Raw genomic sequence first — 10,503 nt, 5'->3', positions numbered from 1 at the left:
TGTTCATTCTTTTGGCAGTCTACGATCCTTTAAAATTCCTTTCCAACACCATAACTCAAATGCATCAAAGTCTTCTACGTTCATTGTTCAACCTTCACATGCCTATGAGGTGACCGGAAATGCCATGGATTGGGTGAGGTGCTTCTTAGTTCTTAAGCTGATATATTTGCTCTTGAACATTTTAAGATGGCTTGTACAATAGATTTGCCAGGAGTCTGTAAATGCAGTATCAGGATTCAAATCCAGGGGCAGTTTGCCTCCACAGACACACTCTTGGAAACCACCGGAGAGTGACATATAACAGAACCAAAAGGAAACTCAGCTTTCTTTGGCCATTCACTAATAACTCGAGCCACTGCTTTATGTCAAGAACTGGTACTGGGGCCTCAGGGCTTAGTTGTCACAGAAACTAGTGTCAAGAGGAGTTAGGGTAGGGCTTGTCTAAGTGGATAGAGACTAGAACATTACACTCAGAAATGGGTCAGGCTCGGCGGCCCTTTTAAAAGGCGGGACTTGGAGGCGGAACTGTGGGTCAACGCTACGAGGCGCGCTGGGACGCCTAAAGCACTGCACCGGAAGTAGTTTGGGCAAACTGGAGCCGCGCCACTGACGGTCTCACCGCTATGGGCCGCAAGAAGAAGAAGCAGCGAGATGGCGACGATCGGCGGCCTCGACTCGTTCTCAGCTTCAATGAGGATAAGAGGCGGTGAGTGGAAAGGCCGGACTGAATTCCTGTCCAGCCACTCGGCAAGGGCAGGTTCAGTCGCACACTTCCACGCGGAGTTTCCCGAACTGCCCCCTGGGCACGCGCGGAACTCCTTTTGTTTTCCATCTGGTAGCGGAATGGAAGCGCCACTTCTCCCCCCGCCCCCCACGCGCGACTAGAGAGACCCTTCTGAGTTCACGCAGAGCTGGGATTCGGGTTGGTTTGATCCTCATAGTACAGCCCAGCCCAGCCCAATGTCCCGGCATGCAGTAGGCTTTTTAGCCGATGTTGGTGGATGAACGAGTGCTCAGCGCGTCAAACGAGAGTGGCTTAAGTTCATTCATTCACTAAACAGACGTTTATTGTGCTTCTGCAATGTACCAGGCCTCGGGCCAAGGAACAAGACTTCTGAGCTAAAGCAACGTCGTTAAATTGTTGTCTTTGTGAAGTGCCCTTGGTCGGTTCCAACTCATAGATATCCAGTGTATGCGTTTGAACTGCCGACCTTGCCTTAGCAGTCCAGTGCTTATCCTTCAGTTCCGCGGCAGCAATCCGGTCCATTAAATGAAGGGACTCGGTGCCACCCAGGCACATGATCGTAGATCAGTGAAAAGCCCAGTACTGAGGGCAGGAACTGATGGGAACTGGAGATCTGGGGGTCTGATATCAGATAAACACAATTTCCATCCATTTCCATCCAACCTATGGTGACCCAGTGTGTGCTGGAGTAGAACTGTGATCCCTAGACCTGTCAGTGCTGATTTTTTTAGAAGCAGATCACTGGACATTTCTTTTAAGGCTTTTCAGAGAACAGCCATGCGCAAGAACTGTTTCAACACCCAGGGACTTTAGCTATGAGATTTAAAACAAACTCAATACCCTGGAATCAATTTGGACCCTAGTGACTCTATATAGGAGTAGAACTACCCCATGGGGTTTCCAAGGCTGTAAATTTTGTCATGGAGGTAGATGCCACATCTTTCTCCTACAGAACAGTTTGTGGGTTCAAACCACCATTCTGTGCCCCAGGGCTCTTTAAGATCTCAGATTTAAAAACAAAAAACCCCCAAAGACCCAAATGCACTACCATGAAGTCAGTTCTGAGGCATAGCAGACCTCCTAGAGGATCTGCACCTCAGGGTTTCCAAGACGAAGTCTTTACAGGACCATTATTTATTCACAGGGAGCAGCTTGTGGGTTAGCGAACCGCCAAGGTTTGTTAGCCCAGTGTTTATCCTACAGTTACCATCCACATAGAGCTCCCCGTGTCAGATGTTGTTCAGTGCCATTGAGTTAGTTCTAACTCACAGCAACCTTGTGTAGGGTTTCCAAGGCATAGCAGTTAGCCGTCCAGTGGTCATCCTACAGCCCCACACCAGGAGTCCATCCTATTAGAAGTTGTTGTTAAGTGTCATCTAGTCAGTTCTGACTCGTAGCAACTCTATACAAGGTTTGCTAGGAGCAGCTGGTGGGTTTGAACTTCCAACCTTGTGATTCAGAGTCCAGTGCTGATCCTATAGCGCCACACCAGTTACTACCTGTAAATCTTTGCATGGTGCCTTCTTAGAGTGAGCCCTTCTGTCCTCACAGCCCTGTTGACTGTTTGCCCCTTGCGTCTTCCCTCAGAGAGTACCTGACAGGCTTCCACAAGCGGAAGGTGGAGCGGAAGAAGGCAGCTATTCAGGAACTGAAGCAGCGGCTGAAGGAAGAGCAGAGGAAGCTCCGGGAGGAGGTGCAGGGGGGAGGGGAGCAGTTCACACAGGTGGAGACCCCACCCCCGGCTTAGGAGTGGGGCTCCTCCTGGCGCTGTCCTCTGTGCTGGACTTCCTCGCAGGGGTTGGGCTGAGAGGCTGTACTCACTGTGCCCTCTTCCCTCTTGATTTCAGCGCCACCAGGAGTACTTGAAGATGCTAGCCGAGAGAGAGGAAGCTCTGGGTAAGTCCCTTCCGTGGCCTGGCGTGGAGAAGGCCCCCGCTCACAGTTCTCTTCATCTCTTTTGGTGAGGGGGCTGCCCAGATGAGGGGTGGGAGGGTGGGGAGATTCTCAGGCACCTCTTAAGTAGGAGAGGATCAGAGCCCCAACCCCCAGATAAAGTGGTCCTAAGCAGAAGGCCCCGTTTCTGAGGCCCGGGAACAGCGGGTTCCAGTGTCACACTGGGCTGAGGTCCCCTCAGCAGGACGGTTCCAGCTGCAGGCCAGCAGGCACCCTGGGACCCGTTTCCTCATCATTGTCCTCCCCGAGAGTGGTGGACTCTCCCAGTCTGGGGCAGGGGAGCAGATAGCTGGAGCCTAGTTGTCTGTGCCCTGGGACTGATGGCCGGGTCTATGTCCACCCCACACAGAGGAGGCCGACGAACTGGACCGACTGGTGACGGCAAAGACAGAGTCAGTGCTGTACGACCACCCCAACCACACGGTCACGGTGACCACCATCAGCAACCTGGACCTCTCAGGGGCTCGGCTGCTTGGGCTGCCCCCACCTGAGGTGGGTCCCAGGAACACACAGGAAGCACTGGGCTGGGGCTGTGGGGTGCTGGGCCTGGCTAAGGGTCTCATCTCTTCCAGGGGGTGTCGAGGTGGGCTCCACCATTGAGGAACTGTGGGGTCTAGACAAGCTTCTTTATCTTGCCTGCGTCCGTTCTTGCTCAGCACATTGGGGTTGCTCTTAGCACCTGTCTGGGGGGCTGCTGTGAGGAGGAAGGAAGCTCAGCCACATGGAGACTTGGCACAGTGCCAGCCTAGAGTGCGGGCTCACCAAACGGTCACTCCACTGGAAAAAGGCTTGGTCATCACCTCCCTAAGGACGACAGCTGAGGAACCCTTACGGGGTGGGGAGCAGCTCTCGTCTCAGATCGGGTCACTATGTCATAATTCACTCGACAGCGCAGGACAGTGGCCGCAGTGACAAGGTCAGAGACATTTCTTCCAGTGGGTCAGTTTACACAGTCCTGAAGCCACTGCTGTGATCCCGTCCTAACCGGTCTCACGCTCAGCGACACGCTCTTCTGTGAGGGCTGATGCGAGGAAGAGTCTCCTTCCTTTAACCCTGTGCTCCAGAGCGTGGGCGTGCCGTCTGCCAGCCGCAGCAGTGTGGGGTTTTGAAAGGGAGACCTTTTCTGAGCCCTGTCCCAGTCTATGAGGGGACAGATGACACCCCAGTGACAGGCGTATTGGCTCAAGGAACCCGCTCTGTAACAGTCCTTCCTCCTGTGCTCCCTTAGCAAGGGGCCCAAGCCGAAGAGGAGGGGTCCGGCGTGGAGAAGCCCACCAAAGCCTTACCCAGGAAATCCAAAGACCCCCTGCTGTCCCAGCGGTGAGCCCTGCCTGTCCTCTCCTGTGGGGGGTGCTCCTCGTGGCTGCTGGCATTGGTGACCAGGCCTGCAGCGCCATGGCAGGGAGGGTGGCATGGGACCGGTGTGCGCCCCAGAGTAGCCATCTGAGGTCACCAGCCTGTCCCCCTGTCCTTTATCCTGTGTCCCCTTGGCATCAGGGGAAGGGCCTTGCTGTTAATGAGCTGGCAGGCCCACAGGGGTCCCCAGAGGTTGACTCTGGAGTGAATTAAGGGCTGAAGCAGCTGAGCCCTGCCAGGACATCCCCTTCCGGAACTGGGCCGTCAGTCAGCCCTGCTCCCCACGGTGAACCCAGGCCTTCCACCTCCTGCAGGATCTCCTCCCTCACAGCGTCACTGCACGCACACAGCCGCAAGAAGGTCAAGAGGAAACACCCCCGACGGGCCCAGGACTCGGCCAAGAAGCCCCCGAGTGCCACGCGTACCAGCAAGAGCCAGCGCCGTCGGCTGACAGGCAGAACCCCAAACATCAGGGAATGAGCCTGCCAACCAGGCCTCACCCAAGCCACCACCACCTGGACTGCCCTGCCACCTTCTCTCTCCCAGCCAGTGACTCCATGGCCCAAGGGTGGCTGCCAGGATCCCTCTGGTCTGGGCCTGCCCCTGTCCCTGCCTGAGGACCACCCAGTGTCTGCCCCTTGTCCAGCACTCACCAAGCTGGGAAGGTGTGAGAACTTGTCCTTTGTCCACCCCAGCCAGGACTCTGTGCGCAGGGGCAGCCTTCTGAGGTGGCAGTAATAGTTCAGAGCTAGGGGTCTTTCCTCATTCTCCAGCACTTTTCCCTGTGCTCCACAAGGAGCCATTGGGAGAACCCGGAGCCTGCCTGCTGGTCTGGGAGTAGGGAACCAGGGCAGAGTGGGGCAGCAGTGCCCACTCTGCCCTCCACTGGCTGAGGCTTTGGGCCTGTCCCTTCTCCTGGGGCCTCAATGGGCTCCTCAGCTGAACTGAAGGGGCAGAAGCAGGTGAGCCCTAGAGTCCTCTCTGACGCCAAACTGGGCAACTTCCCCAGCCTTCCAGAAGGAGCCCGACAAGGAGCGGTCCACCTTTCCTTTCTAAAGACGGTGCATCTCGGCTGGTATAGAAGTTGGTCCCATTGGAGCAGGCTGTCCAGGGCTGCATGCTCCTTTAGAATCTCCAGGGGTGGCTTCTGAGCAGATGGAAGCTGGATCCCTCCCTGTTCCAGCTTGTGAGGGACCCCAAGGAGCTTCTGCCTCACTTTGCCCTAAGCCAAGGAGTCCACACACCTGGGCTGCACCTTCCTACATCTGGGTGACAGGAGCCAGGTCACCTGCACAGATGGGCTTGGGGCCTCTGCTCTGGAGTACTGTCTGACCCCTGCCACTTGTGGGCTCTTTGTGATCTTTTGGGGAGCCACAGGAGCCCCAGGTTGCACCCTGGACACTAAGGCTGTACAGGAGCAGGGTGTGAGCTCCTCCAGGGTGACAGGACCGGCAGCACAGGGTGTGGTGTGGAAGGACCCCAAGGCCCAGGTGCAGGGAGGGAGGAGGATGGCTTAGCCAGGCTCTCCATTATCACCCTCAGTACCCCCATCTGGTGATGGCCGGTGCAGACCACCCGTGGACATGGGCACTCACAGCTCAGGGCTTGTGGCTGGGGCCTGCTCTTCTGTGCCTGGGGTGGGGTCACTCACCCCACCTGGCTGCCTCCATGTCTGACAGAGGGCAGGGGCTGGCCTCTGCTGTTGGTCCTGGAATGCGACCTAAGGCATTGTGGGTGGGCCTCGTCTGGCCAGACAGGATGGAGTAGGAGGGATGGGCAGGGTGGGCCTTGAATCGGCTCTGCTGCGCTGTGTAGATTTTGGCTCTGCTTCCACACGCATAAGACAACATAAGAGACCCATGTATTAGGACTGCCCCAGGCTCCAATGAGACTGATGGGAACTTCCCTCCCAGGAGTGCCTTCAATGGGTGCTCACGTCCAACCCAGTTCCTTCACCCACCCCCAGTGACATGGGGCGTTTATAACTTAGATTTGTACTGTAATGTTTACAAGTATTAAACCTCATCTACAATCTGTGTATGCTGTCGTACTTCCAGCAGACCAGGGAGATTGAGTCATGGTGATTGGGTCAGTCCTGTGTCTGGTGTCCTGGCATGGCACTGTAGGATAAGGCATGGATTGCTAACCACAAGGTCAACAGTTCAAACCCACCAGCCCCCCTCCCCTTGAAAACCCTATCCATAGTTGCTATGAGGTGGACTCAGGCACCACCACCCCCCATGAACCAATATCAGAGTTGCCATTGTGTGATTGATAAGACATGGTTCACACATCTGGAGAAGACACGTGGGGCTTCCCCTGGAAGTCATGGACTTAGACTGCTAGAAGAGAGACATCTACCCACGTCCAGGAGGGCCCAGAGCAGGGAGAAGGGCATTGAAGGAGGCTTCACCATCTCTTGGAGTTGGGAAAGACCCAAAGGTTAGAGGTGCCCAAGCCACGGGTATTAGGTAAACAATCCACACTCCAGATAACATGCATAAACCCAACCAACAAACCCAAATGAAGGAAGCTCCAGGATGGGGACCTGACCTCCAGGGGGCACCACTTATGGTCTACTATGTGAAAGACACTCCAAGAGCCTCTAAGGCTGGCGAGGCTCCTGAAGGTTTTAACTGGGGGGTTGGCATCCTATTTGAACCACCGGCACTACAAGAGCGCAAACCTGTTGTGATGAGCACGTCAGGTACACTGTATCAAGAACACCTGAAGATGAAACTACTGGGTTCAAAATAATTTGATTTTATTGCAATGTTCAGCAATCTTGACATTTCACATATCGGGCTTCTCCAGTAGAAAGACAGACCTGTCTGCGTGCAGCAACCCACTTTCCCTGTTGAGATTCAGACCTTGGTCCCAGCCCCTCCCACCACACTGGTCTGTGGGCAGGGAAGGTGGGATCCAGCACCCACATATGACAGGAAGCAGACCCAGAGACTTAGTAACGGGACTGTGCCTATCTGCCATGGTTCTGTCCCCGCCCCACACACACCAATGGGTGGCAGCGAGAACAATGGTGTGGAGGTGAATAAGCATGGAATCTTCGGGGAGGGGGGGCACCTATGACTCTGGTGGCATCACTACCGTGTCTGACCCCATCATACCCTTAGCCCTGTCACACCCTACAGGACCCTGGGCACTGAGACTGCCCTATCTGCCCCCAATACACCCTTACACTGTGGCACCCCACAGGACCCTGGGAGGGTGTTTCCTGGACCAGGCACTGTAATCAAGTAACTGAGTGGCTTTGGGTGACTTGCTTGTGCCTTGAATTTCTTTCCCATAAAATGAGGATGATGCTAGCTGCCCACCCAGCATCCTAGGGATGGTGTGAGGATAAACCGGGCTAATGTGAGCAGGGAGGCCCTGTGCTCCTTGTAGGAAAAGGAGGGGCTTTTTCTGCTGAGCTTACTAAGAGCCCCTCTTCCGGCCTCAACCACCCTCACTGCCACCATGCCCCAAAGGTGGCTTCTTCCAATGTACTGGAATGCAAAGTCAGCTTGAACCCCAAGATCAATGGTTCAAACTCACCAAGCGCTCCTTGGAAACCCCATCAGAACTTACTCCATGGCTCCCTTTGATAGATGAGAAAACTGAGACTCAGAGAGACCACCTCATACACCCATTGCCACCAAGCCAATCTCAACTCAGTGACACTATAGGACAGAGTAGAGCTGGCCCATCCGTTTCTAAGACAGCAATCTTTATGAGAGCAGATCCCCAAGGCTTTGCTCCTGTGCAGCCATTGGCAGGTTTGAACTGCCTTTAGATGACCAGCCAGATGCTTAACCACAGTGCCACCAGGTTAACAACATGGCTATGGCACGAGGATGAGACAGACACAGGAAGTTTCCCTGGAGATTGAATAGCTCTCCTCTCTCTTCTTCCCAATTCTCTTTCCTTCCAGGACAGTCTGCAGCTCATCCACCCACCATCCTCCCAACTTGGCTCTGGAGCACCCAGGACCACCCACCAACCTGACCCCATGAATTCTTCCTTTTGACCCTCACTCATCCCACTGCTTCTCAGACACCCCAGGCCACCCCGCCTCAGGGTGCCTGCCCTGGCCGTTGTTCCCTGTGCCTGAAATACTGTTCCTGGAGGAGCTACAGGCGCTCTCCCTCATCTCCTTCAGGCAAAGGCCCAAAGGTCCTGCTATTGGAAATGTAACCTCCCTCCCCACTTCCAATCCCCTTTCCTGCTTCCTGTTTTCCTTCTTAGCATCTGACAACAGTCAGCACACTGTATATTTCTCTTGTCTGAGGTCTGTTTCCACTTGTACAAACGTTAGCACCATGAAAGCTTTAGTTCATTGAAGTCTCCTTAGCACACCAGTTGGCAAAGTGGTGGTGATGGCTGAGGGCTGCCAAGTCTGTTCCAACTCAGTGACACTGTATAGGTTCCTAAGGCTGTAAATCTTGGTTGTTGGTAAGGGCCATCAAGTTGGTTCCGACTCTTAGCGACCCTGCATGGGGTTTCCGAGGAGCAGCTGGTGAGTTTGAACCATTGACCTTGTAGTTCAAACCGACCTTCTGGTCCAGTACATTATCCCACAGTGCCATATGGAAACAGAAAGCCTCATCTTTCTCCCACAGAGCAACTGGTGGATTTGAACTGCTGACTTTACAGTTAGCAGCCCAATGTGTAACCCACTATACTACCAGGGCTTTTAATTGACAAAGTTGTTATTGTTAAAGTGCCGTCAAATTAGTTCCAATTCACAGCAACCCTTATAGGATTTCCAAGGAGCAGCTGGTAGATTTCAACTATCAACCTTGTGGTTAGCAGTTCTGTGCTGATCTAGAGCGCCACATCAGGACTCCAATTGACAAAGTTTATTGTTGTTGTTAAGTGCCGTTGAGTTGATTCCCACTCATAGCAATTCTGTATGGGGTTTCTGAGGAGCAGCTGGTAAGTCTGAACCACCGAACTTGCAGTTCAAATCGACCTGTCCAGTGCTTATCCTACATGCCACACCCATAAGTATTTGATGAACTGTCAGAAGTGTTTTCCTGAGTCAGCTCTAAGTTTTAATGATTGCTGAGGGGTACAGACAGGGACTACCTCCTGTGCTCCAAACTCAAACTGAGCCCCACTCTGCCCCAGCCCAGCCTCAGACTCTGGGCCTACTTAGGTTTTCTCCTCCGAGCTTTGCGATACTTCTGTGGGTATGCCTTCATTATCCATCCTTCACTTCAGGACACCTGGTGTGGCACTGTGGGTTATGCTGCACTGCAAAGTTGGTTTGAACTGCAAGGTTGGCAGTTCAAGCTCACCAGCTGCTCCCCAGAAACCCTATATGGGGTCACTATGGGTCAGAACTGACTTCAGAACAACAGCAACTTCAGGGGAGATAATGAGACTTAAGATCAGCCCAAGGCTGAGGTCTATGATCTGGAAGCCAGACATACGTCCTGTCTACAATCTTGCCACACAGCACTCTCTCCTTCTCTTCTGGGGTTGAGAATCTATTGCTGCGGCCACACAGAATTTACAGACTGTGTTTAGAATGAAGTGGTTTATTAAGGAAGTAATGGGGTACAACTTGGGGTCAGGATTAAAGCGGGAAAGCCAGGTCTGGAAGGCTCCCTGAAGAGAACGCACCCTGCCTTTCTTCAGCACAGGACAGCTCGCCAGCCCCTCTGCCAGGCAAACTCCCTCTCAGTTCTGGAAGCCTCATCTCAGCCCCCTGAGGACAGGATCCCCTTGGCCCTGTACTCTGCCATCACCAACTCTACCATCACCAGCCCCAGTGTTACAGCCCTTTTTTAGGAAGTCCTTTGCTTCTTTCTCCTCGCAGCTTCTTTCCTCTGTTCTTTCTGCATTGTTTGAAAACGTTGCATATACATGTGTACACAAACTCCTCATCCATGTTAAGGCATGACCCTCCTACTATAGACACACACTGTCCAATCCCCAATCTACTACAGGCCACAGTTACTTCATTTGCATTATTGTTGTTGTGTGCCGTGGAGTGGGTTCCGACTCATAGCGGGAGCAGAAAGCCTCATCTTTCTCCCGCGGAACAGCCAGTAGTTTCGAACTGGGGACTTTGTGGTTCGCAGCCCAATTCGTAACCACTACGCTACCAGCGTTCCTTACTTAATTTGCACAGTGGGCTATAATCATGTGGTTTGTTTAATATACCCACCAGTCTCAACAAGGTGCCTATCAACCACAGGACAGGTTGTATCCTGGACAAAAAGTATCAAACTATGCTTTTCGTTGACAGTTTACCCCTCCAATCAGCATGCACAAAAGTAACAAACCCTCTGGGGTAGAAAAGGAAGGCAAAGGCAACTCCTCAGGGTTTAAAGGAAAACATCTGTCCAACTGTTTTTACAAAGAACCAAGGCAAAAGTCACATAAAGGAACTCATTTTGGCACATTTAAAAATAAGCAAATGGATTCACAAAATCAGAAAAGAT

General features: G+C 53.2%; 1 protein-coding gene across 1 annotated transcript; it reads left to right on the top strand.

Moving 5' to 3' along the window:
• Positions 1–614: 614 nt before the first annotated feature.
• Positions 615–4,022, top strand: NOL12 (nucleolar protein 12). Its single transcript, XM_006865201.1, has 5 exons — positions 615–706; positions 2,333–2,438; positions 2,593–2,641; positions 3,048–3,190; positions 3,927–4,022. The coding sequence occupies exons 1-5, from the start codon at positions 624–626 to the stop codon at positions 4,020–4,022; spliced, it is 477 nt and encodes a 158-aa protein (XP_006865263.1). The 5' UTR covers positions 615–623.
• Positions 4,023–10,503: the final 6,481 nt, after the last annotated feature.

Source organism: Chrysochloris asiatica, unplaced genomic scaffold (genome assembly GCF_000296735.1).
Source record: "Chrysochloris asiatica unplaced genomic scaffold, ChrAsi1.0 scaffold00076, whole genome shotgun sequence".
Lineage (NCBI taxonomy): Eukaryota > Metazoa > Chordata > Mammalia > Afrosoricida > Chrysochloridae > Chrysochloris > Chrysochloris asiatica.
Note: the sequence above shows the minus strand (reverse complement) of the source record. Positions and strands in the feature narration are given on the sequence as shown.

What these genes read in the sequence shown, in the direction of transcription:
- NOL12 (XM_006865201.1), top strand. Translation starts at nt 624, where the DNA reads ATGGGCCGCAAGAAGAAGAAGCAGCGAGATGGCGACGATCGGCGGCCT. An exon ending in CGAGAGAGAGGAAGCTCTGG is followed by an intron (nt 2,642 to 3,047) that starts GTAAGTCCCTTC and finishes CACCCCACACAG; the next exon opens with AGGAGGCCGACGAACTGGAC. An exon ending in TTGGGCTGCCCCCACCTGAG is followed by an intron (nt 3,191 to 3,926) that starts GTGGGTCCCAGG and finishes GTGCTCCCTTAG; the next exon opens with CAAGGGGCCCAAGCCGAAGA.